This window comes from Adiantum capillus-veneris, chromosome 14 (genome assembly GCF_014529385.1).
Source record: "Adiantum capillus-veneris isolate H3 chromosome 14, ASM1452938v2, whole genome shotgun sequence".
Taxonomy (NCBI): Eukaryota; Viridiplantae; Streptophyta; class Polypodiopsida; order Polypodiales; family Pteridaceae; genus Adiantum; species Adiantum capillus-veneris.
This window is the reverse complement of record NC_140944.1, coordinates 143,838,670-143,866,518: the sequence shown is the minus strand read 5'-3', so window position 1 is coordinate 143,866,518 and position 27,849 is coordinate 143,838,670. Positions and strand designations below refer to the sequence as shown.

General features: G+C 42.8%; 1 protein-coding gene across 1 annotated transcript; it reads left to right on the top strand.

Annotated features, from left to right (window-relative positions):
* On the top strand, window positions 1-27,769 carry LOC147443286 (ACT domain-containing protein ACR11-like). Its single transcript, XM_086529186.1, has 10 exons — window positions 1-344; window positions 2,853-2,907; window positions 2,978-3,103; window positions 3,936-4,030; window positions 4,135-4,219; window positions 4,336-4,392; window positions 27,016-27,071; window positions 27,155-27,260; window positions 27,350-27,418; window positions 27,529-27,769. The coding sequence occupies exons 1-10, from the start codon at window positions 172-174 to the stop codon at window positions 27,589-27,591; spliced, it is 885 nt and encodes a 294-aa protein (XP_086385312.1). The 5' UTR covers window positions 1-171; the 3' UTR covers window positions 27,592-27,769.
* Window positions 27,770-27,849: the final 80 nt, after the last annotated feature.

Below are 27,849 nucleotides of genomic sequence, written 5' to 3'. Positions count from 1 at the left end.
ATCCAGATAAGAAAAAGGCGGCACCTTCTGTGCTTTACCACACCAGGCGCCATCGCTCGGACCTTCTAACGCGCACGCACTTTCTTCTTATCAGAAATGCAGTTTTTTGTCACTTGCAGCTACACTTTGTAGCATTTATTGGTCTTCATTAGCCCTCATTCTGCACCGTCCATGGCTTCGATGGTGGCAATGACAGGTTTGCCGCCCTCCATGGGGCTGCACTGCACCTTGGCATCGCGTCGCCATGCTTCGTTGGCTACCTTACCAGCCTACTTGGCGCAGGATGTTGCTGCCAAATCTCAACTTGAAGCTGCATCGCTGCAAATCAAAACGTCAACAAGGAGGTACGTCCTTAATAGCCCGTTCCTTCTTTGTGGCTTTGTGCATGGATGATGATGGATTAAGAGTTTAGTAGCTGCGGGGAGTTAGACGATGAGAACTTGCTGTCAGAGACGATCAATGGAAACTGGTTTTCTTTTATGAAGCCAGTCCGCAATCCGGCAGAGCTTTACCTGTAAATGGTTGTTTAATGAGGAAATTACCGGTCTTGATTCAATGATCTGATAGACATATGGCTGGAGTATTCTGTTATATCTACAACTCATACATAAGGCCTTTTCGTGCCAATCAGGTAGGCTTGTATCCAAATGTAGAGATTTGTGTTCTTAAATGGCCAATCATAATGCTTTGAGCATGAGCATATAAACAATTGCTTGATTGTCATATAAATTGAGCGAAACCTTGACAATGATTTTCTATCATATGCTCCTTACACCGTTCCCATTTTGAGCGTTTGAATGGATCTTGGGAATGAAAGTCAGGGATGCAAGAATGGACCGTTGCCATTGCAGGATTGGACCTCAAAGTAACCTGGATTTACTGTAGGACAAGCTGGTTTAGGGATGTTCTAGAAGAGAAGTTCACGCTCATGTCTGTGTTGTGAAAAAAATGATGTAGTGGGAACATTTAGCCTGCTATATCTTTAGTAAATGTGTGGAAGGAGAGAAGCTGTTAGATTAGTGAATGAATGTTAGTTAGGAGATGGCATTCGTACTTGCAGCAAGGATGATCATTTCTCATCCAAAAAAAAAAACTGTGCATGTGCAAATGCTCGGTGCTAATGATCCCATTATGTAGAACAGTTTCTCAAGGTGGCCAAAGCTCTTTCTGAATGTGTTGATAGCTGCAAGGCTACTGTTTGGGAACTATTGTTTTGACTTTGATCTCCCAAAGTGCACCATCAAGTAGCTCCATGGCGTCTGTGTCTCCTTGTCCTGTGCATCTGATTATCAAAGTACAACTTTAGTTACTTCATTATTAGCGAACAAATTTTTTTCAAGAGTGTTTGTTGGCCGATGTGAACTCACGGATTTACAGTAGTTGTGCTTGCTCTTGGCAAGAGCCCATCTCAATACTTAAAGACCTTTGCAAGTCTTCCTTTTTTCTGCTTGGAATTCCACATAAATCGTGCTAACCTTGATTTACAGTGTTGGATGAAGCAGCTCTCAAATAGGAGCTGAAAATGGCTTGTTTCTGGTTTCTGAAGAGATTTTTACATACATAGGGACAAGGTATTGGAGTTGAATTCGAAAAGGAGGATTGTTTCCAAGTAGGAACTTATCGACTTTTCTGGGAAGCATGAATGAGACCTTATCTTCTTTATGCTACCAGACTTTTTGACTTGACAAGTTTATATAGGAATTACCACCACTGATTATTTTATTGGTTTATTAAGTAAGTTATATATATAGAAACTAGCTCTATATAAAGCAGCACCTACTCTTGGGCACGGATATTGCGACTAAGGTGTTGCAGTTGTCCAAGCTATGCTTGATAAAGATAACGATCTGGGGTTGGATTTTGGCACGAGCTCTACGACTTAATTTGGTAATTGAGAGGGGTCGAAACAAATTTTAAACCCCATGTTTCAAATTAAGTAGCATGATAGAATTGCTCATAAAAATGAGCTTGGATTCCTACATATATAGAGCACTATGTGCTCGTTCCATGCTAGATAGTATTCATATGTACATGTGTCCTAGTCCTCTTCATCTCCTTGACACGTAAGTGCCATTTTATTCACGTTTGACACATAAGGCTACATATATGGCTTGATGCTACATGATCTTCACGTTTTCTTTCACTGCTTGGCCAGAGCCTTGCTCCGCATGCCACAAGATTGATAGTGTATATTTTAACAGATCTGTTACTTTGTGTTTGAACATTAGTGATTAGTGACATCAAGGTCGCATGTTGCCAAGTTTCCAGAGTTTCGTTTGATTAAGGATTCGTTGCTTCTTTGTAGGTTTGTAAAGTAATAAAATCTTATTTTGTTCTACTCCTTGTATTTTTAAATATGCTTTCGTCTTTTGTCTATCCTGTTGTATGGTGTGAAGTTTAGGAATTCAGTCTTTGCATTATCTTCTCCTTGATATTGTCAGCTATAAAGTTGACAAAGTTTCATTGCAGTCATTTTGCCCATCTCTCCTGTGAAGTCTTACCTAAGTAGCTCTTTTTTGTTGGTTCAATCTTCTAAGCAAATAAAATACCTATAAAACTAGTCTTGCTTCTTTATCGTCGTTTTTTAAAGTTTGTTTTTCGATTGCATGTTTCGTTTGTAAGTGTCTTATAGTTTGTAAGTTCAGACTGAGATCTATGCAGATGGTATTATGCACTGCTCTCTTGTTTGCCAATTTGTAGCAGCAGCTTTTTGTTCATATATTGTGCTGCTTAAGTTAAATTTGTGTGTCAGGTCTACTGTGCCTTTGGGTGTTTTGTTCATAATGGCAGGCTCAAGGTAGCTGCGTCTTAAATCTCTAAAGCTTGCCTTGCTTTTTTTTTGACCTTCCAAGGGTTCCTCAACAAGCAGTGAGTGATGCAGCCAGTCTCTCACAAACAGATGTTGAGGTAACCGTGTATGTCCTTGTGAGCCGATGTTTTATGCTTGAACTTTGAATCTCATTAAAATGTGTTGCAGACATTCGAGTCCGATGAGGATGAAGTTCTTCCGACTCCGGTAGTGATTATTGATCAAGATTCTGATCCTGATGCAACTGTTGTGGAACTGAGTTTCGGCAATCGACTTGGTGCACTTCTTGATACTGTAATGCATCTGGGCCTGGACTAAAAGAAATATTTATAGTTTTGGCCTTTTGTGGGTGAGGTTTGGTCTTGTTATAGTGAGGGATTTTAGTTTTTTGTTGGAGGGAATGCTTTCTACCTATTTGTATGCAATATGCACGACCAAGCTGTGGGACAGGCAAGAAAGGGTGTTAGTTTTCTATCAAATTCTGAAGTTTGATGGTAGAAACAAGGTCAACCTATGGTAATTTGCAAGTTAAACATAAAAAGAGAAAGGTATGTTAGGGACGGGCCAATGCCTACACATCAAAATTGTAGGCCGACAGAATAAGTAACTCATACATGTGCCTTTGCAAGTGCATCTTTCCCTCCCTGTCGCTCCTTGTCTGTATAGCAATGTGATAACATTGGCGACATGCTTAGCTCATCAAATTAGTAGTCCCTAATCACTATGAGATTTGTGAGATAGAGTAGGAGATGGTTTAGAGCTCAGGACACATGCTTTGATGCTAGATTCAAGGGGAGCTACATAGGTCTAAGCTACTTTGCTCTTGGAAATCTTCTATTTCAGGTGGAATGCTAGCATATTTTTTTGAACATGGGTGATAGTGGGTTTCAGTGATGCATCATCTTTGCTACAGACAGCAAGTTATGTAGGGAAGTAAAGAAATTTATTCAATTTCCATGTCTATATTGACACAATGTGTAAAAGTGACCGATCTTGTCCATGTGATGATTGATTGAGGAGATTTTTTCTTGTGCGGAAAGGAAAACTGTTTCGCTTGAAGACCATCAAGCAAATAATGGAGGCGCTCTTTATTTTTGTCAAAAGGTGATGTTGCTTCTGGATGCAGATGCAAGCACTGAAGGAATTGGGCTTGAATGTTGAAAGGAGCAGAATTACAGTGGAAGGATCTGTTACTTGCAAACGCTTTTCCATTACTAGAGCGTAGGTGATCTTAGTGTTCTTATTATCAAATTTGTTTATTGGTAAAATGGGATGATTAAAGAGATCGGACAACAGTCAATGCTGTTTTTTTATCTCTACTGCAGAGACAATGGTAGGAAAATTGAGGATCCAGAGTTGCTGGAGGCTATTCGGCTTACCATCATAAATAACATGATAGAGTATCATCCTGTATGTTGATGATTTTCTGGGTACATTCATTATCCGTCTTCGCAAGCAGTGCTGATATGTCCTGTGCTACTCTGCAATTCACATGTTAATTTTTCTAATCTGTTTATTGTGTGCAGGAATCAAGTTCATTGTTGGCAATGGGAAATGCTTTTGGAATTCAAGCACCAACCGAGGTTTGTTTACTTTATTCCTGGCGTCCTCTTAGGCTATCAAATGGAAAAATGGGTGTAAGCAAATATGGGTAGCTGGGAACCATAGTCACAGGGAATAGCCAATTTTTGTCCTCGTCCCCCTCCACCCTAGTTTGGTTTCTGTTCTACTTGATACCTATATTTATAGGGTTAATGGGAATACAGGCTCGTCTCTGTTCCCCGTTCCCCGTTCCCAGTTTGTGTCCCACGGGACTGTGATGGAAACTCTTGTGCTTTGGGTGTATGCAACTTTAAGGACATAATATTTGACGACGTTGCCTCTTAAGAGCATAGGGCACAAGCTTGCACATTCTATGCATGCCATGCCTTCCATAAAAGGTGTGGGATGGCCTGCGGAGATTTAAATAATTTTTATCCACGAGACCTTTGAGAATGGTTGTGCTCAGTGTTCTTTTGTATGCTCTAGAAGCGTGTTAATGTTCTGGAGTCTTTTCTGCTGAGAGCATGACATGGGGTTTCTTAATCTTTACTTTTTTCGTAGGTTGTCCTATTAGAGTTGTGCTCTTTCTCTCTCTCTCTCTCTCTCTCTCTCTCTCTCTCTCTCTCTCTCTCTCGGCTGACTGTGTGTGTGTGTGTGTTTGTCACGAGGCGGTCGCAACCACTAACCTTAGTTGTTGGTTTCTTTCCCTTGATTTTTATTTAATATTTGAGACCCTCTTTTTGAAGTCACAAATTGTAGGACATTGTATGGCCAATGTGAAACCGTCCACGGTCGAGAGCTTTACCTGCAACAATGAAGGGCAGGTTGCCACGAGATGGTCAGGCCGATCGGCATTGAAATCTGAGCAGTAAAAGGGCGTCTAGGCTCAACTCAAAGTCATTTAGGCCCCTCGCTACACTTTATAAGTCAGTGGGTAATTAAGTTAAAAGAGGCAAAGCGGACACTTGTCGGTTCCAGATGCAATTGCTAGAACCTTTGATCTTCCAAGAATGTCGACTGAGAATGATGGTATATGGACCATTATTTGCAGTTTCAGCAAGCAGGCCCATTTTATTCTTGTCAGGAAGAATATAAATTTTGTGACACGATTGTTTATGAAAAATGTTTTCAAGTACCATGGTATGCCATAATCTATTGTCAGTGATCGTGATCCTCGTATGACGACCTCGTATGACGAGCCTGTTTTGGAGAGGCTTATTTGAAAACATGGATACCACGCTCAACTTTTCCTCCTCATTTTATCTACAAGCTGATGGATAGTCAGAAGAGGCTAATTCTAGTGTCTTAGATCTGTTGAAATGCTATGTGTCAGATAATAAGGGCAAGTGGGAACTGTGTTGAGTATGCGTACAACAATACGGTGCATTCGTCAATAGGCAAGGCACCTTTTGAGATTGTTGAGGGTTGCAAAAAGGTTCCTCCCATTTTGCACATGAAGGAATTTTTTTTCGAAGCAGATCAATATGATGAGAATATGGATGAAATGTACAAGAAAATCAAGCTTGCCTTAGAGAAGACTCAAGCAAAGCAGAGAGGGGTTGCTGATTGTCACCGACGTGAATTGTTGTTTTCACTTGGTGAAAGGATACTCTTTATGGCTTAAAAAGGCAAGGTTAAAGAAGATGAAGGACAAGGGAAGGTTATTCCCCAAGCTCAGCATGCATTATTATGGACCCTTTGAAGTACTTAATAAGATCAATGACGTTGCTTATAGGTTGAAATTGCTCGACACTTGGAAGATTCATAATGCGTTTCTCGTGTGAGTCTTTGAAGACTCTTTCTGGGTGATGTGCTAGAAGATATGTCAGATGAGGATCAATCAAAAGTTGAGAAACTTGATGAGATCTTGGTTCTTGAGCAGGTTTTGGCACATAAGGAAAGAAAAGTTGAGGAAAAATTTACTTGGTGAAGTTTAGGAACTATCCACCTATGGATGCAAAGTGGATGGAAGAGTTTGAAGTGCTAGAGTCATGGAATGTACTGTAGCTTTACCTTGAGGCCTTTGGGTTACAATGTACGTATACCCCAACTCAACGTTTTCGAAAGAGAGGTAATAATGGAGCTAGCATATCAAATGTATATACGGATTCTGTGCAATAGAAGTGGACATTGCTCTTCAAATGCTAAAGATATAATGTTCACTTCTATCGTAGATAGAAATGACAAAAGTATGAAGGTTTCATTATGTGATTTGTATCTATGTTATATGACCTTTCTTGCGGATACATGTGATTAAAAAAAGCGCTAATTACACTAAATCATTTATGGCATGTATATTTGGCATGCAATCGAGGACGTTCGCGATTTCAAGAGGGGGGCATATCACGAGGCGGTCGCATCCACTAACCTTAGTTGTTGGTTCCTTTCCCTTGATTTTTATTTAATTTATGGGACCCTCTGTTTGAAGTCATAAATGGTTGGACATTGTATGGCCAATGTGAAACGGCTTACGGTCGAGAGTTTCACGTGCACCAGTGTAGGGCAGGTCGACACGAGATGGTGAGTCTAGTCGGCACTGAAATCCGAGCAGTAAAAGGATGTCTAGGCTCAATTCAAAGTCATTCAGGTCCCTCGCTACACTTTATAAGTCCATGGGTGCTAGGAAATTAACTCAAAAGAGGCAAAGTGGACACTTGGCGGCTCCAGATGCAATTGCTAGAGCCATCAGCAAGAGGGGACGCCCAAATTGAGAGAAGGGGTTGATCTTGAAAATAAGTGAACTCTAGTGAGTGTGAGTAGTGGGTGCAAGTGATCACAACTTTAATGGAAAGCTTGCCTTTTCCCTTGTTTGATGTAGCATGGTGATTCTTTTCTCTTGCATCTCTCTCCCCTTTTGAATACAGAATTGTGATGCCCCGCATGAGGGCTTTTCATTTGTATATACCGTTGTGTGGGTTCATGCATGTTTGCCAAGGCAAGAGCCTCTTGCACAGGTATTGGATTAGCTAATTGCTAATCCTCCGCAGGTACATGTAACTTGGAGAGAGAAATCTTGTCCGGTTCAAAGGGCAAGTAGCCCTACAGGTGCGGGAGCTCGAGTGCTTGTTATGGATGCAATCTCCACGCGAAACGGAGCCCGAAACAGTGAATTACAGCGTGCTGTGTACTTTTGCAGGTTTAGGGTTTTGACCCTAATCAATCCCTAATACCCCCAGGAGCTTCATGGAAGCGAGAGGATCATTGTATAGGTGATCTGGTGCATTTTTGGGGCAAAAAACAGAGAATTCAGTGTGTTGCAGATTCTCGCCAGGTTTGCTCATTTGCGTCGAGAAAGTCACTTTTTACATTGGGATTTTGTCTATGAAGCCTCCTAATGTGGTTATGTTGTCGAGATTGGGCTAGAGTAGGCCATTTTCAACCTGGTAAAAGCGGGATAGCTCGAGGAAATTGCAGGTTTTCTCCCAAGTTTCATAAGAATAAAGAAATACCGAAAGGGGTGCCAATCTTTGGGGCCTACAGGGTGTCGTTGTTTGCTTGGAAGCACTCTAGCTTCCAGGCCGTGCATTATTTGAAGTGTTAATTTCAGCCACCGGTTTATGAGGAAGTTTCTGTGTGTCGTAAAGTCAAGTAAAATTTATCAAGTAAAGAATCGAGTGAAAGCTAAACTCTACTGCCCTACGAACCAGTTCCAAGGAGAGTAGAACTCAAGACTTGTTATTCAAGAGGAAAATGGCATAACCAATCTATCACACTTGGATACAAAAAGGTTATACCATTTTCCTCTTTGTATCAGCACACACACACTTGAGAAGAAGAGAATTTTAACATCGTTAGAAACTATCTCAAGAGACCCTAAAGATCTACTCGATGAGGAGGGTTGAAGTCAAGACCTATTATTCACCAATCTACGGTGATAGAAAGGTTATATCATTTTTCTATTTGTATTAGCACACTCACACTCACACCCACAGACACCTCCCCACTCCAGAAGAAGTAAATTTTAATGTCGTAGAAAAGTATCACAAGAGACTTTAAAGATCTATTCAACGAGGAAAGCTGAACTGAAGACCTCTTATTCAAGAGAAAAATGGCATAACCAATCTACCACATGTAACTATATCAATTTTTGTAAAAAATTAATTTATTTACTATAAAATAGATACTTAAATAGTTGTGTGCTCACCAGAATAGATCCAGTAGTTCTATGGCCTTTGGTGCGCCTAAATGCAAGCCTGAGCACCTCGTGGAGGCCCTAGTAGAAAAATACCCTAAAGCCCTAGTGATTGGAAAATCGGGCCTTCAAAAGAGGTAGACAACAGCCTCAGAATTTTAGGCTTAGAAAATTACGCGCATCAGTGCGAGTACAGGAATGAGATGGTCCTTAGAACAGTGATCCTAAGGTCGGGATTACTTTGTAATAAGGCCATAGGGTTAGCTAATTAAACTAAGGTTAATTATTTGTGCCCGGGCCAAGTGGCCGGACATGTGCAAACAGGTGATGCAAGAGCAGTGTTGGTACAACATTATGTCAGGAGCATCTGATGTTTTCATAAGTAGCATTAATGTGACCAGTTGTGAGTTATCTGCACATTTTAATAATGGCCTAGTAAACTTTTACAATCAAAAGTTGAATGGTTTTTAAGTTATTAAACAAGTGTCCCACTTGGCACACTTACCCATGCAAAGTCTCTCTCTCTCTCTCCCCCCCCCCCCCCCCCCCCCCCCTAGTGCCCTCTCTTCTGGATGGCTATATAAGAGCTGCACCTCTCTCACTTGAGAGGTTGGCAGTGCACCTAACCCCCCTATTGTGAACGTGCTCTACGCACTTGAGCTCTCCATTGAAGCTTGATGTCACCTGACACATCCAACCCTGTGTCCGTGGACAAGCTACAACATAACAGGGTTCAGTGAGTCCAGTCAGTCTAGATTAGAAGTGATCTGGCACTTTTGTGAGTATTTGTAGACCGTGCATGCCTAGTCACTTAGCATAGATGCATATCCTCTGGTTGCACACAACATGATCATCAAAATTCCCATCAGAATCCATTAGAATCAGTTAGGGGAATTTTCCAGTGCATTTAGCCTATTTTCCCTATTTTTGACATTTTTCACTTATTATTTTTAAGTGACTTTCCAACAAAAGTAGGTAGGGCAATTTTGCTAAGTTTATGTATAAGCAAACCCAAGTTAGCACTAAATGGCAGAAGAGGCAGCAGGAGCTCCCCGCTCAACAGGCACCTTCTCAGCAGTACCCCAGCAGGAACCCCCGGCGTTTTGGTCTTGAACATCGCCATAGACTTCAGCCTGCGTTTTTGGTTTGCCATCGTCAACCTCCAACACAGCGTGGCGCTTTCAGCATTTCCTGACCGGTGGCGACTCCAGCACTGTAGCAATTCACTAACGCTAGCAAGAGCTTCAGCATTTTTGGATTTCAGCACCAGATCAGCCTAGCGTTTTTGCTAGCAACAGGAAGGCATGAGCGTTTTTGATTTTCAGCCAATTTGCAGCAGAAGACTCAGCGTTTTCAGCATGCATAGGAAGTAGCAGATTTAGCCCCATTGGTTGCAGAAGATTCCCCATTTTCAGCCCTCGAAAACGCAGCCAAAACAGTCATTTTCAGCCACCGAACATCCCCGAATTTCAGCAGATAGTGTTGCCAAATTGGCTTTATCTGACAGAAAAATAATTCTAAATGAATTATTGGATTTATAAGTGAGAGGGTTTTCTCGCTTAGAACACCGAGGAAAAATAATTCTAAATGTATTATTGGAATTTTAAGTGAGAGGGTTACTCTCACTGGAGACATCCGAGTACAGAATATTCCTAGTGCGTCATTCAGAGTATTGACGGGAGCATTGTGAAAGAGAATATTTGTAAGGCCACCAAGAACGGGTACTTTTGATGCGTCACATCGGATGGGTGACAGGGAGCATCGGGAAGAAGTATCCGACCATCCGGGAACAGACATCTATGATGCGTCATAGGATGGGTGACATAGAGCATCGTGAAGGAGATTGTACCGTAAGTTCGGTAGGAAAGGACCAGGTGATGGGTAATCCTGATGCGTCACAAGGTGGGTGACGGGTGCATCGGAAAGGGAATATCCATAGTCGGGAGGAAATTCCGAACTGTGTTAGAATTGTGCACAAGGAAAAGCAAGCACTTGAATGAAGATGGGTTCAAAGGAAACTTTGAGGAAAAACAAATGCTTTCTGAGAAAGCGGGATTGTTTTCGGGAAAGCAGATGCTTTCCCGCGAGGAACTCTATGTCTGCATTGCAACTGTGCATGTGATTGCATCCAGGGACGCCTGGGAAGTGCTGTGAAAGCATTGTTTTTAACTTATAAGGTTTTATTGAGTTTTGGGGCAGGTTCAGACTATTTTTAAAATACGCCGGCCGCCCATTTAATAAGTGGGCAGCCATCTGATAAATAAGGCAACAGATCAGCCAACGTTTTCTCTCTCTCTTTTTCTAGCAGAACAGCGAAAAAGAAAAGAAAAAAAATTTGAAAAAAAAAAAAAAAAACGGTTGCGATATCTATGCGAGCAACTATTCGGGCTTGTGGCTAGGAGCTATAAAAGTATCACATGCTGCTGCAGATTTCAGCCGTAAAGAAGACGTTGCCGGTGATGCCCATGGCTGCCCCAAGTGTACCAGATGTCGTCAAGACCCAGTGCACGAGTTGCCTCGCGAAGAAGTGCCTACGGAGCGTGTTTTCATTGCGACAAGCTGTTGTTTTTCTCTGTTTTCAGTCCATAAATGTCGTAGACGGGGCTGATTTACGAGAAGGAACCTAAGAACACCTCTTTTGTGTGTAGGATTGGAAGAGAGGATTTTCTATGCAGAGATCTCTTTCGGGGAATTGCTTTTTTCGAGAACCGAGTTGCGTTTCGAGCGTCGAGACTCTGAAGGTAACGATTTTCATGTTATGATCTCTGAGTATTTGATTACAGGTGTCGTTCCTCTTCGTGAGGGAGTAGGAGCAGAGGAAAGCATGAGCCTCTGCAGGAGAAAGCGCTCTGAGGAACTAGAGCTAGATTAGCCCAAGGGTTTCGTACCCAAGTTTGGGAAGCAGATCCACGGATTGAAGAGAGGTAGACTCTCGAGATGTGATCCGGAAGTTGAAATTCCCAAGGAAAGGACTTCGTGTCCAAGAAAGCGGAGTTATTCTGCAGGAACAGGACTCTGGAAAGAGAGTCGGAAAAGAGTTGCAGGGATGCCATGCCCTGAGTCTAGAAGGTGTGATCCAGAGGCGAGAACCTTGGTTCTCAAGGATTTGGAATAAGGAACGGAAGTTCCTTGGAATAGGGTTTTGCCCTAGGAATCGGAAGCCGAGGCTTCCAGGAATCATCAAGTCTTATTCTAGAACGAACGTGGTAATACATTCGGTTCAAGTGCTTGTATAGACTTCTCATCAGTAATAAAGATACTATTACAGGGGGGCACCAACCCATCTTCTGGTCCCCAGTATTGTGTCGATCTTCCCACTCTCTATCTCTCTCTCTATCTATTTCTCTCTATATCCTTTGGCTTCAATACTAAGTGATAAAGTCTATTTATCCGAATGTATTTTATATTGTTATGCGCTCCCGTTTGTGACAGTGGTATGAGAGCATGGTCTCCTCTCTTTCTCTGTAAAGAGGACGACTCTGGGAAGATACGGGAAGAAGCCATGACAAGCCAAGAGAGAAGTAAGGAGGCGGAAACCTAAGTACTGCAGGAAAAGCTCGCAGAGTTGGAATTTTTTTTTCTCTCTGCAAGAAGGCGACACAAGATTTAGGATTCTCTGAGAAGGCGACAAGAGCATGATGCTCAAGAACCTAGAGAATCCAAGGAGCGGAATGCTCAAGATCCTTCAGAATCCAGAAAATATCCATGAACATCAAACCATAACCATAGCCAAGAAATCCCGTCATTTCGGGAAGGATATGAAGGTCTTTAGACCTAGGAACACTCCAATCAAGTTTGATACTTTTGACGGAAGGGAAGATGTCCTGAAAGCTACTGCTTTCATTCGACAATTTGAAGTTTCCTTTGCAAACGACAATTTTTGAGAAGCGTCGAAGAGGTATTGTGACCAAACACCTCAAGGGGATTGCAAGTACTTGGTGGTATACCAAAGCTCTGCAAGGAACTTACAACAAGACTTGGATTCAATTCAAGGCTGAATTTTCCGACAAATTTTTTCCCTCTACGCTTTGAAGAAGGCATCCAAGAAGATTGGGATCGGTTTGCCCAATAGAAATACGAGCGAGTCCAAGCAAGTAGTGGTTCACTTTTGCCAAGGTAGCTCCACTCTTGATCCTCTTTGAAGAAGGAAAGATAAAGAAATTTAATGAAGGATTTTTGCTCGAATTTTGTACAATGTAGACGCATCTGCAAGATACTTTGTAGCAGATGGTGGAGTCAGCGATAAAAGCTGAAAGTGTACACCTTAGTGTACATAGACTTTAATCCCCGTAGTGGGACGGGAACTATTGAACACAGAAACAATGAATTTTTGTTACCTCTCCTCGAAGAATACATTGCTATCCGGAGAAAGTTTGGAGTAAGGGAATTCAATCTAACTCCTAAGTTTTTGAATAGAAGACCCTCAAACTTTAAGTGATAGAGCAGGTCTTTGATCAAAAGTTAAATCTTTGAGGAACTCATAAACTGCGTATTGCTTTTATGCACAAGATATGCATGTGTCTAACCAGGACAATCACTCTCAAGTGTTTATGAGAGTAGAATTGAGTTGAAACATTGCTTTATGCGATGAATTGGTTTGCTCAACCATCCGGAAGGTCAACTATTGATCTCGTATCCGGTAGTTCACCAACAAATTACGTGCTATTGCGGGTAGGACGGCAAAAAGGAAGAAACCATTCCGAGATTTCAACCAAAGAAAAGCTTTCAGTAAGCTTGAGGACCTTATGAACCAACACCTCCTACTCGGTAAGGGAAGATATGGTAGTGCTTTTCGCACAAGTGAATGAACACTCTCTTTACGAGGGAAGGAACCAACGACGACTACGGCCTCTGCTCGACGAATCCAAGAATTATTTGATGAGCGGGTTTTGCTCTAAGATCGAGCCAAGGGATCGTCAGGTTGAGCGTCTTCGCTCTAAGGATCTTACGAAGGGAAGGTAATTTCCCAGGTTCATCAAAATTCTAACACAACTTAAGAATTATGTACACCTTTGGCTACATGGATAACACACGAAGATGCAGACCTATGCCAAGGTGGGTCATCTACCAATTGATTTTTTTTCTGTTGAACGGAATGAGATGAACCAACTTCTTTTTCTGGAACAGAACGGGAGTTTGTTATACTCTCCTGAGTGCCTTTTTGCGCGTAAGGATATTCCGACACGAGAATCTCTATTTGAGATGTGTTCGGTAGAAGGAATTTGAGTTTCTCTACGGAGAAGAGGTTTTCTGATGGTCGTTGATTATTGAGTACGCTATGTGCTTTTACCATTACAGTAGCAACTTTTGGTTGCGGTATATGTTTCTCCATGTGCAGGTCAAGTAGCATTTACACGCTGCTGGAATAAATTCGAACTATTATGTTCGTAAGAGTAAAATTCGCCAACCGTTTTAAAAATTATAAGAATTACCTTAACCACATATGGGAGAACATCATTGAGATCTAAAGCGTGTACGCCCTTAAGTGGACCGAGTTTGAACTTATGTTCACAGAATGATATGGCTAGAATTTTATCTGCCTAAGATTTTCCGAGGAGTCCTAGATGCTTGCAAGGATGGCCTCTGCAAGGAAGAGACGCTAATGGGTGTCAGAAAAACACTGTTGGTGATAATAACTTGCAAGAGGAAAAGATTGGAAGGAAGTACGTCGTGCACAAGGAATCTTCGGATTGGAACCGTCCGCCTACGTTGAGCGACGGCCCGAAACAAGAACCTTCTTTAAGGTGATCACACACTTTGTTTGTGAAGGAAGACATCAAGATTAATACTCTTATGATTTGGGCATTCCCTACGTGGGAGGACACAAGAGGTTTAATACCCTCTGGACTAACAACGCAGGATTATGCGCAAGGACAAATACCTAGATTGATTTCTAGGAAGATTATTCTTCTCGAAACAATTGGCCTACCCAAAGCAAAGGCCCGGAATAAGAACTTACTTTGGTAAGATGACACACTTTGTCTGCCACAGGAAGATTCACAGAAGCTTAATGCTCTCGACATGCCCTATGCGGGAGGACAAAAGAGGTTTAATATCCTCAGGACTAATAGTGCAAGGTTATGCGCAAGGACATAGACCTAGATTGATTTCTAAGAGGAATTTTTCTTCTCGGGATTGAGAAGGTGGAATTGAGCTAACAGATTCTCGGATAAGGAAAACTTCCGATCTGTTGGAAAGATGTGAATGACGAGTTCTTACATGGCTCGTAAGTTTGATGATTGGTGAAGGATATCCTCGAGGTACTAGAGGAAGGACATGGACCGGTAAGCTAAGTATTGAATTATTGGATTTTTTGAATCTTTGTTTAATTTAATTTTTAAGTTCTCTTTTGAGAAAGGACTAGCTCAACTCACCATTAAGCAAGATTTGGAATTTTTCCAATTTCTCCTTGGCAGTTCAGTTGGACCTCTATAGTTGAGGACAACTGTCTATAAGTGAGAGGGATGTTGCCAAATTGGCTTTATCTGACAGAAAAATAATTCTAAATGAATTATTGGATTTATAAGTGAGAGGGTTTTCTCGCTTAGAACACCGAGGAAAAATAATTCTAAATGTATTATTGGAATTTTAAGTGAGAGGGTTACTCTCACTGGAGACATCCGAGTACAGAATATTCCTAGTGCGTCATTCAGAGTATTGACGGGAGCATTGTGAAAGAGAATATTTGTAAGGCCACCAAGAACGGGTACTTTTGATGCGTCACATCGGATGGGTGACAGGGAGCATCGGGAAGAAGTATCCGACCATCCGGGAACAGACATCTATGATGCGTCATAGGATGGGTGACATAGAGCATCGTGAAGGAGATTGTACCGTAAGTTCGGTAGGAAAGGACCAGGTGATGGGTAATCCTGATGCGTCACAAGGTGGGTGACGGGTGCATCGGAAAGGGAATATCCATAGTCGGGAGGAAATTCCGAACTGTGTTAGAATTGTGCACAAGGAAAAGCAAGCACTTGAATGAAGATGGGTTCAAAGGAAACTTTGAGGAAAAACAAATGCTTTCTGAGAAAGCGGGATTGCTTTTCGGGAAAGCAGATGCTTTCCTGCGAGGAAGTCTATGTCTGCATTGCAACTGTGCATGTGATTGCATCCAGGGACGCCTGGGAAGTGCTGTGAAAGCATTGTTTTTAACTTATAAGGTTTTATTGAGTTTTGGGGCAGGTTCAGACTATTTTTAAAATACGCCGGCCGCCCATTTAATAAGTGGGCAGCCATCTGATAAATAAGGCAACAGATCAGCCAGCGTTTTCTCTCTCTTTTTCTAGCAGAACGGTGAAAAAAAAAGAAAAGAAAAAAAATTTGAAAAAAAAACAAAACGGTTGCGATATCTACGCGAGCAACTATTCGTGCTTGTGGCTAGGAGCTATAATAGTATCACATGCCCTCACTCAGAAAAAAAGACCAATCTTTGCAAGGAGGAGATGCTGCTGCAGATTTCAGCCGTAAAGAAGACGTTGCCGGTGATGCCCATGGCTGCCCCAAGTGTACTAGATGTCGTCAAGACCTAGGGCACGAGTTCCCTCGCGAAGAAGTGCCTATGGAGCGTGTTTTCATTGCGACAAGCTGCTGTTTTTCTCTGTTTTCAGCCCATAAACGTCATAGAAGGGGCTGATTTACGAGAAGGAACCCAAGAACACCTCTTTTGTGTGTAGGATTGGAAGAGAGGATTTTCTATGCAGAGATCTCTTCCGGGGAATTGCCTTTTTCGAGAACCGAGTTGCGTTTCGAGCGTCGAGACTTTGAAGGTAACGATTTTCATGTTATGATCCTTGAGTATTTGATTACAGGTGTACTTCCTCTTCGTGAGGGAGTAGGAGCAGAGGAAAGCATGAGCCTCTGCAGGAGAAAGCGCTCTGAGGAACTAGAGCTAGATTAGCCCAAGGGTTTCGTACCCAAGTTTGGGAAGCAGATCCACGGATTGAAGAGAGGTAGACTCTCGAGATGTGATCCGGAAGTTGAAATTCCCAAGGAAAGGACTTCGTGTCCAAGAAAGCTGAGTTATTCTGCAGGAACAGGACTCTGGAAAGAGAGTCGGAAAAGAGTTGCAGGGATGCCATGCCCTGAGTCTAGAAGGTGTGATCCAGAGGCGAGAACCTTGGTTCTCAAGGATTTGGAATAAGGAACGAAAGTTCCTTGGAATAGGGTTTTGCCCTAGGAATCGGAAGCCGAGGCTTTCGGGAATCATCAAGTCTTATTCTAGAACGAACATGGTAATACGTTCGGTTCAAGTGCTTGTATAGACTTCTCCTCAGTAATAAAGATACTATTACGGGGGGGGGGGGAGGACCAGCCCATCTTCTGGTCCCCAGTACTGTGTCGATCTTCTCACTCTCTATCTCTCTCTCTCTCTCTCTCTCTCTCTCTCTCTCTCTATTTCTCTCTATATCCTTTGGCTTCAGTACTAAGTGATAAAGTCTATTTATCCGAATGTATTTTATATTGTTATGCGCTCCCGTTTGTGACAGATAGAAAAACACAGATTTCAGCCCTAGAGTCGTTGTCGTCATCGACATAGGCCTAGGTTGCATCAGTCCAATGCATCGTCATTGTACCACTTTGTGCAATCAAAAAGTAGACTACTCTCGCTGACGAGAGTGGGGCCTTCAGAGGAGGGTTTTACGTCGTCTCTGGTGTGGTATCTCTCTTCTCTCTCTATCTCTCAATCTCATACACTTGCACGCACAGTGTCCATTCACTTTGTTTGTGATCATAGCAGTTTCCATTAAGAATGGAAGGCTCTCCCTTCCATAAGAACTAAAAGGATCCCTTGAGCACAGTTCGGAGCACTCATCTTGAGCAAAGCGCAAACAATCATTCCGCTGCACCTAACATTGGTATCAGAGCTTTGGCAGTGTTCTGTATCACTCAAGGAAAGAACCATAAGAACCACAAGAATTTTTTTTGCTTGTTGAGGTCGCACGAACCCAAGTTCGCTTGGGCGTGTCGATTCCTAATCGTGTTTTGTTGAAGAGTGACAGGAATCCCAAGAAAGAAGGGCTTGTCCAACCTCCCCTTGTGTCTCTTTTTACTCATTGAGAGCGGACCGTGCACTTAGCGGGCGGCCAATCGACTTGAGGTGGGAAAAAGCAATCTTGGTGTGAGCGCAAGGCCGCCTAGTGGTGCGCCCGCAGAAAAGAGTAGAACTCGGGTGAAGAGAAGATCCTTCTCAAACGCGATTTGCAAGCTAAAGAAAACCTCAAGAACCTCAAGAACCAAGACCCCCAAGAACCCAAGTTCCTCGTTAACTTAAGAACTCAAGACCACAAGAACCCACAAGAACCCACGACTTCAGAATGATCATCACTCGAAACGGAATGGATACTTCGCTTGGAGGTGATGAGCATGAGAGAGGTGAAGAAGAATTTTCCCCACCAGGAGGTTTTTCCGACCCCCCCCCCCCCTTTCCCATCTACGACAAGGATTGCACTAACTCCTATGGAGGAGTTGAAGCAGTTGTTCATGGAAAGACAGTTAGAACGCGAAGAAAGAAAAGCCTAAAGAGAATTAGAAAGAAAGGCCTATGAAGAACGAAGGGCAGCTATAGAGCGTGAGCACGAGCAAGCACGCTTAGAAGCCAAGGAAACAAAGCCGAATTTGATCGCGAGAACAAAGCCCTCAAAGAAAAGAGCGACTAACACATGAAAGAATTCTTGCGACTCTTTTCTCAAGTTTAGGCATAGATGCAAGAGATTTGGGAAAAGGAGACTCTCTCAGTCTCTTCTTCTCCAACGCATGATACACAGGATTTGCATGATTACGTGAAGCATGATGATGATTTGATTGAAGTCACATTTCATGTCTCTTCCTTGGCATGACACATTTGTAGAAAGAGCACATGAAAGTATGAGCACCAAGCATGGGCATTTCCATTGTGAATTGCCACAGTTGATTGCTCTAGATCATAAGAGAAAGATTCGATCTCATTGTTTGCATGTGTTTGGTGAACGGGTTGTCACTCCGTCTCTTTGTTCATCTACATTGCATGCACAGTCTTTAGAGAAGACAAGATTTTTTCCCATCACTTCACATGGAATGGGTATATTCATGGTTTTGTGTTGGAAATGGTTTCAGGAATTTTCAACCATGGAGATTCTTGAAGAAGGAAGAAGCATGGCTCTAGACGAAGTTGAAGTATCGTAGGAGATTCAAAAGATTTTGTGTCGCTTTCGGCGCGGCCCAAAGAAGCAAGCGTTGCAGACCTGTATGAAGTTCAAGTACCGCACGACCCACACATCAGAGTGGCCTGGTGAAGAGTCCCTTCCAGGATTCCGGATGCTATTGGCGATCTCCCTCGACGCCATACAGTTCGGTACCAGTACCTTACTTTGAAAAGGAGGGGATGTCACGTGACACATTCAACCCTATGTGTCCGTGGACAAGCTACAACATAACAGGGTTCAGGCAATCCAGTCAGTCTAGATTAGAAGTGATTTGGCACTTTTGTGAGTCTATTCGTAGACCGTGCATTCCCAGTCACTTAGTATAGATGAATATCCTCTGGTTGCACACATCATGATCATCAGAATTCCCATCAGAATCCATCAGAATCAGTTAGGGGAATTTTCCAGTGTATTTAGCCTATTTTTCCTATTTTTGACATTTTTCACTTATTATTTTTAAGTGACTTTCCAACAAAAGTAGGTAAGGCAATTTTGCTAAGCTAATATATAAGCAAACCCAAGTTAGCACTAAATGGCAGAAGAGGCAGCGGGAGCTCCCCGCTCAACAGGCACCTTCTCAGCAGTACCCCAACAGGAACCCCTTGCGTTTTGGTCTTTAACATCGCCATAGACTTCAGCCAGCGTTTTTGGTTTGCCATCGTCAACCTCCAACACAGCTTTGCGTTTTCAGCATTTCTTGACTGCCGGCGACTCCAGCATTGCAGCAATTCACTAACGCTAGCAAGAGCTTCAGCGTTTTTGGATTTCAGCACCAGATCAACCTAGCGTTTTTGCTAGCAACAGGAAGACATCAGCGTTTTTGATTTTCAGCCAATTTGCAGCAGAAGACTCAGCGTTTTCAGCATGCATAGGAAGTAGCAGATTCAGCCCCATTGGTTGCAAAAGATCCCCCATTTTCAGCCCTCGAAAACGCAGCCAAAACAGTCATTTTCAGCCATTGAACAGCCCCGAATTTCAGCAGATAGAAAAACACAGATTTCAGCCCTAAAGTCGTCGTTGTCATCGACATAGTCCCAGGTTGCAATCAGTCCATTGCATCGTCATTGTACCACTCTGTGCAATCAAAAAGTAGACCACTCTCGCCGACGAGTGGGGCCTTCGGAGGAGGGTTTTACGTCTTTGGTGTCGTATCTCTCTTCTCTCTCTATCTCTCAATCTCATACACTTGCACGCACAATGTCCATTCACTTTGTTTGTGATCATAGCACTTTCCATTAAGAACGGAGGGCTCTCCCTTCCATAAGAACTAAAAGGAACCCTTGGGCACAATTCGGAGCACTCATCTTGAGCAAAGCGCAAACAATCATTCCGTTGCACCTAACACTTGAGGACCAGCCCTTGTGGTGTATGTGAGCTCCCATCACTTAGAACAATGTTTTTCTTGATCATAGGCTGCTGTGGAAGAAGATTCATCGCGAAAAGTGGAAGGAGACTCCCAATTTCACGCTTAGCTGCTGTAAATTCTCTGTTTTCAGCCCCTAATCACCTCTATTAGGGTGAATTTCAGCAAAGTATTCATAGAATCTCATTCTTTTCTACCAACCCTATGTACATGCCAAGTTTGGTGCAATCCATCGCGAAAAAGCCTCCATCTCGGCATCGGAACGTGCTTATGTAACAATTTCAGGTTGTGTGCAGAAAACTACAGCAAGCATATGTGTGTGCATTTTGTGTGTTTCTCCTTTGTGTTTATTGCAGGAAAGACTAGGCATGAAGCTGACCAATTAGCGGAAGATAGATTCTCTTCTTTGAGAGCTTCCGAGGAGGTTTATGGAAGACAGACTCTCCCTTACAAGAGCTTCCAAAATTTCGCAGAAGAGGGGAAAAATCCCCTTAGCAGTTAGAGAATAGTTCTTTCTCTCTCACAGTTATAAGCAACAAAATAACAAACAAAGAAAAGAGGATGGGCGTTTACCCCGCTCTTGTGCTTGTAAAGATTCTCTCTAGTAATAAAGATATTCTCTTTATGGGGGGGGGGAACCAACCCATCTTCTGGTCCCCAATGATGTGTCGAGCTTGCTCTCTCCCTCTCTCCAAACAAAACCTTGTAAAATCTATGGCAGTTGGTCTCTCTCATGGGTTGTTGGTTTGTCCTTTACACCTTTCATCTGATTGCTTTCAGTGTGATGGCAGGTGGTTGAAGTTGGGACACAGACGTTCTTCCTTCACACCAATGCTGCTTCACAACACCAAACCCCCCCCCCAAAAAAAAAAAAAAAAAAAAACTCTCCTGTCTCACCACTTGGTGCCTATAAGCCTACGATGTTTTTTATCTCTCTTTTTCCTTTCTTTCCTTTGTCTCCTTTTATGTTGATTGTTTATTGCTTGTTTCTTTGTTTGCTTTGTACAGGATACAAGTGTCACAAATTGCTGACGTGTCAAGTCACTGAAGAACGGAGCCAACTTGCAGATCCCGATCGAGAAGCCAAAACCCTAAGAAGAAGAATCAAAAAAAGAAGAAGAAGTTTACAGACGTACAAAGTCTTGACGAGTGGCCTATTTTTAAAAAAGAGTTTGCACCAACTTACGAGACCTCGTCCGATGGGATCCAAGTGACATAAAGGTAGTAAAAATAAAGCAAAACACACTCAAAAGACTTTGCACTTAAAAATACTATGACGTGGCACCTGTACGGACGTTCCGCAATTCTCGGTGGATTTTTAGGGCAATCTGGAAATTTTAGAAACTGTTTGTTTGGGGGTCAGCTTTTGATATTTGATGCTTTTAGGCTTTGGGCCTTTAAATATGAGGCTTGGGGGTCCTCTTTGGCACTCTTTAACGTACAAATTGCAGAGGAGGTGCTCCTCGGCTGTTGTACTTTGTGAATTAGTTGTAATATAAACAAATATCGAAAGGGGTGGCAAGGTTTGGGGCCAAGCATTCGATGGTTTTGTGAGCATAACCCTCTCATTGATTGGGCAGCTAATACGTTCACTTTGAATGCTAAAAGTGACTCTCCCATTGTCATTCGTGGGGAGCAAGTTGTTCAATCTTCATCTCTCATTTCTAATGTGTAGGCGAAGATTGAAAGGATTCAAGAGATGTTTGAACCCAAGGAATTCACATTCCATGTCTCTTCTTTGGCATGACACAGTATCTGAAAGAGCACAAGAAGGATTGAGCATCAAGTATAGGCATTTCCATTGTGTTTTGCCACAATTGATCGATTTAGATCAGAAAGACAAGTTTCGATTCCATTGTTTGCATGTGTTTGATGAAGGGTTTGGCAATCCGTCTATATGTTCATCTACATTGCATGCACAATCTTTAAAGAAGACTAGAAATTTTCCAGTCACTTTACATGGAATGGATATGTTCATGCTTTTGTGTTGGAACTGGTTTTAGGAATTTTTATCCTTGGAGATTCTTGAAGAAGGTAGACGCATGACTCTGGACGAAGTTGAAGCATTGAAGGAGCCTCAGAAGACTTTGTGTCGCTTTCGGCGCGGCCAAAGAAGCAAGCGTTGCAGACCGTTATGAAGTTCAAGTATCGCACGACCCACGCATCAGAGTGGGCCGGCGAAGAGTCCTTTCCAAGATTCCAGACATTGTTGGCGATCTCCCTCGACGCCATACAGTTCGGTACGAGTACCTCACTTTGAAAAGGAGGGGTTGTCACGCGCACATCTAACCCTATGTGTACATGGACAAGCTACTTCATGACATGGGTTCAGTTCAGTTAGCTTAGAAAGTGATCTGACACTTTTGTGAGTCTGTTCATAGACCATGCATGACCAGACACTTAGAGTAGATGCATATCCTTTGGTTGCACACAACATGATCATCAGATTTCCGTCAGAACCCGTTAGGAGCATTTTTACAGTGCATAGACCTATTTTTCCTATTTTTGACAATTTTCACTTATGACTTTTAAGTGACTTTTGTTGGGAACTAGGTAGGGCAAATTAGCAGAGCCAATATATAAGAAAACCCTAGCGCTAGCATTTCTGGCAGAAGAGGCAGCAAGAACTTCGGTTTAACATGCACCTTCTCAGCAGGACCCCAGCAAGCCTAGCGTTTTTTGCATCTGCAAGAAGGCCTAGCATTTTGCACCTAGATCAGCCATCGTTTTTTGCATTTGCAGCAGCTTGGCGACAATAGACGACAGATCAGCCCTAGCGTTAGTAGATTGCACCAGCAGATTCACAACGTTTTCACAGCAGAGCCCAAATAAGCCCTAGCGTTTTTGCATCAGCTTGGCACCTCAACGTTTTTGCAGATCTTCGCGACAAGATCAACAAGTAGACCAGTGTTTTCAGTTTTCAGCATAGACCCACAACAGAACAAGTCCTGAACCTTGCAGATCTCACCTTCCCGCAACAGATCCTCGCGCATGGTCAGATCCTGCGAAGTTTGTTGTTTCAGCCCAGAAAACGCAGATTTCAGCATCTGCGTTTTCAGCCCATCGTCGTCGCATCGTCGCCATGGACATCGTCATCGACATAGAGTCAGAATTTAGCAAATAAAGATTTGTAGATTTCAGCCATTAGCATTTCCAGATTTCAGTCCGTCTCGTCGTCGTCCTCATTGTCGTCGACATTGTCGGCAAGTCCAAAGCATTGTAGAGATTTGTGCAATCAATAGTATACTGCTCTCGCCATAGAGTGGGGCCTTCGGAGGAGGGTTTTGACAACATTCTGGTGTCGTATTCTTCTCTCTCTATCTTTGTCTCAACACCTTCATTCACAGTGTTTATCCACTTTGTGTGTTTCCATTGCACTCTCTCACTAAAGGAATGGAAGGCTCTTCCTTTCTAAGTAAAAGAAACCCTTGAGCACAGTTCGGGAGCATTCATCTTGAGAAAAGTTCAACATTCACTTCCACTGTACCTTACAAATGAATTGTGTCGAGCATATGGCAAAGTCAATGGCTTCAAAGCTCTTATTTTTTTTGATCTCGGAGTTACAAAGAACTTTATCCATCCAGAATTTTTAAAGCAGATGCACTTTGATTATGATGCAGAGGGTGGAGAAATGGAAGTTGAGCTAGCCACATGGCAAACTCAGAAAGTAGTACCGCTCATTGTTGCTCTTCGAGTGACTATTCAAGATTATCATGGAAAAATGATTTCCACATCATGAAGTTGGGCAATTGCGACAATCTCTTGGGCATGCCTTGGCACGACAAGAATGATGTGACTCTCCAGGTTCGGAACCGAACCATCATTGTGATGCAAAAGGACAAGCCACTTGGCACGACAAGAATGATGCGACTCTCTAGGTTCGGAACCGAACCATCATCGTGATGCAAAAGGACAAGCTAGTCGTCCTCAAAGTTCTGTTGTCCGAACAAAACCTCGAATACACTCTCTCTACTTGTTTTTCTTTATAGCTAGAAAGTATTGTTTGAAAATTTGTTTGAAATGAATGGTATGTGTTTTGAACTTGTTTTTAATACTGGTTTCAATGATTGGTGATTTTACTCCCGGGTGGAGTAGTGAGAAATGATGATTGAAAAGTGTTGTTTTTACTCATGGCTTGGACCCTTGTGGTTAGTTTACGGGGGGAGTATTGTTGTTGTGACTCTCGGCCCGGACTTGGATGGTTATGCGGGAGGAGTATTAAGAAGTCTGAGTACTGGGTACTCTCAGTACCTCCAAACGACGCAGGTTGTGGTCTGGGGGGCGTTTGGTTGTAAAAGGCCTCTATATCTCTTGGCCCGGACCTTTTTAGGTTATGAGGGAGGAGTGATGAGGGAGTCGTTGATGAATCTCTCCCGGCCTAGACCTTGTTAGGTTATGCGAGAGGAGTGATGAGAGAGTCGTTGAATATCTCTCGCCCCGGACCTTGTTAGGTTATGCGGGAGGAGTGTTGATCGACGGCTCTATGTTTCTTGTAATATGCATATGCGAGTATTTGTGTTGCATTGTGATGTGCCAACCACTGAATATTTCTAATTGGATGAGATTGCCTGGGTATGTAATTTTAGTGCATCAAGACACCCGTGGAAGATCAGTACGGTCTGGGTGTGATGACTAATTTTACTACGCCAAAATACAAAGAGTTCGATCTGGGCGAAAAACGAAGCTAACTCCTTGATCAATAGAGTCGAAAGGAGAAGCCAACTTGCAAATCCCGACTAAGAAGCGAAAACCCTAAGAAGAAGAAGTAGAAAAAGAAGAAGAAGTTTTACAGACTTACAAAGTCTTGATGAGTGGCCTATTTTTAAAGAAGAGTTTCCACCAACTTACGGAACCCCGTCCGATAGGACCTAAGTGACATAAAGGCATTAAAAATAAAGCAAAACACATTCAAAAGACTTTGCACATCAAAATACGATGACGTGGCACCTATATGGATGTTTCGTAAATCACGGCATATTTTGAGGGAAATCTCAAAATTTTAGGAAAGTGTTTTTTTGGGGGTTAGCTTTTCATATTTGATGCTTTTAGGCTTTGGGCCTTTAAATATGAGCCTTGGGGACCCTCTCTGGCACTCTTCAGCGCGCAGATTGCAGAGGAGGTGCTCCTTGACTATTATACGTTGCGAATCAACAGTAATATGAAGAAATACCGAAAGGGGTGCCAAGGTTTGGGGCCAATACTCTCTGGGGTGGAATTCCACCACTCCGTGTCGCGTATCGTTTCTCTCTCTCTCTCTCTCAGTTTTGTTGTTGTTGAAGTGTTAAAAGTTTGTTCAGTCTGTTCTTTTCTATTGGCCCAAGTGACATAAAGGCATTAAAAATAAAACAGAACACACTCAAAAGACTTTGCACATCAAAATACGATGACGTGGCACTTGTACGGACGTTTCCACAATTCGCGGCGGATTTTTAGGGAAATCCCAAAATTTTAGGAAAGTGTTTTTTTGGGGTTAGCTTTTCATATTTGATGCTTTTAGGCTTTGGGCCTTTAAATATGAGCCTTGGGGGCTTTCTCTGGCACTCTTCAGCCCGCAGATTGTAGAGGAGGTTACTCCTCGGCTGTTGTACAAAGTGCGTCATAGCCCTGTTGATAGTTGTCAAGGATGGCTGGAGACTCTCTCTCTCCCGAAGTTTGGTGCTGAGATTGTGTAGGCCGTGCAATGGTGATGCTTATTCTGCTGGGGTACACCATGCGCCTTGGAGATCCAGAGTCTAATATTGGCGATTCTTTCGTGGAGTTTTCGGCCTCCTTGCCAAAGTGGCAAGCCTGGGTGGCCCGTTTCAACTTCAGCTCTCTACGACAATTGTCTTTATTACTAGTACTGTCTCTGAGAAACGCGTTTTGACGCGCTTGGAACGCGAAACGGCCAAAACATTTCACTTGCATTGTGAAATGCCTGAAAAACAAAATAACATGTATACATTATGTGAAAGTTAACATCACATGTGGCTCTACTTAGCGGCTATTCTTGGTGATTCCCTTCCTCTCTCATGCACGCATCACATCGGTTCGTAGTATACGCTTGTAATATAGACGGTGAACAAAACGGAAGTATTTCTTGTATATCTCAACTCTCTCTCTCTCTCTCTCTCTCTCTCTCTCTCTCTGTGCGCACATGCCCCTTGTACACCTGTGGCCGGTTGAAAAGTGTAGCAGGCCCACCATGCCCCTGCACAAATCCACCGTTTGCTCCGGAGCATCAACGGATTGCAGTATCCGATGACTAGCAGTTGTGTGCCGTTTGGGGTGCAGGCTTGATTGTCATTTACTGATTTTAAGGGTGTGCTTTCCGGCCTTCTTTCCGGCCTTCTCCAGCCAAAGGTGTGGAGAAGCATGTGCACACTTGCCAAGGAGAATGGGTGGCCAGTGGCACTCTCTTTGCCACTAGCTGAGACTTGCATGCGTTGCGGGCCCTCCCCTCTCTCTCTCTCTCTCACACACACACACACACGTGCGCGCGCACACACACACACACACACACACACACACACACTCACACACAAAAGGGGGAGAAAGACACAGTGGCTCACATGCACATGGAACGCAAGCATGCACACACGAGTCCTTCCTCCACATGAAAAGACCATATTTGTAGTGGTAAGAACATGTCATGACAGAAACTGATGCTCATGTGTGTGTGTGTGTGTGTGTGGCTGGTTCTTTTGTTGGGGGAGGGGAGCATCTATTGATACCACCTTCGAGACTTCTACGCAACACAGCGTGAACATTGTAGTATTTAGTCAATACTGGGCATAATGGAGCCGGTGATTATTTTAAATACCAGACTGAAAAAGGTGGATTTTGACTTTGTCTGGATTCGTTTGTGTGTTTTGTGTGTTCTTGTTACTCTACTGGAAGGCTGATGTCATAGACCTCTTGTTCTATTTGTGCTACAAGGTTTCAGGGCAACTTTTTGTAATGTATTGTGGAAGGCTTGTTTGTGTGATGAGAGTACTTTTGGCAGTTGGACGTAGACATTGCAACGCACATTCGTATTACCGATGAAGGGCCACATGAAAGGTATTGTCTCTCTTTTTGAATTGCCTGACACTAACTGTTGGATGTTGTGCTGGCTATGTTAATCTGACAGCTCTATATTGCAGCCTGCTTTACGTTGAAACAGCTGATCGGCCTGGCTTACTAAGGGAGATTGTCAAGGTCATAACGGAGATCAATGTTGCATTTCGGTCTGGGGAATTTGATACAGAAGTAAGGGCTATCTTTTGATTTGCATAGATTCTTCTAGTGTACTACTACAAACACTCCAATGCCTGAATAACTTTTGATTGTTGGTCAAGGGTCTGGTGGCAAAGGCAAAGTTCCATGTAAGCTATCGCGGCGCAGCATTAAGCAAGCCGATGAAACAGGTAAGTAACCTTGTGGGTTTTACATGGCATTCAAGGATAGAGTTTTACATTTTTAGTCATAGAAAAGACTTTCGGTGAAGGCTGAAATTTGGTCTGGCGCTTCTTTGCAGGTTCTTACCAACTGTTTTCAGTATTACCTCCGTAGACCAGAAACAAACGTTGACAGCTACTAAATGACTTGTTATGGTGCAATGCCCTGAATAATTATTCAGGATGGTTTTCTCATTAAAAAGTTATGTATATTATTTATTGAGTAACTGAAGGAAATCTTTGTTGGCACCTGTGGTAAGTGCTAGCTAACATGTATTCATATTTGGTGAAAATTGTCTAAAGGTTAATTAATTGGAGGAATGGTACAGCGTGAAGTGAACCAGTAACATTCAGAGACAAGTACTGGTTCCATTTTTTGAAACATTATTACTCTAAAGTGG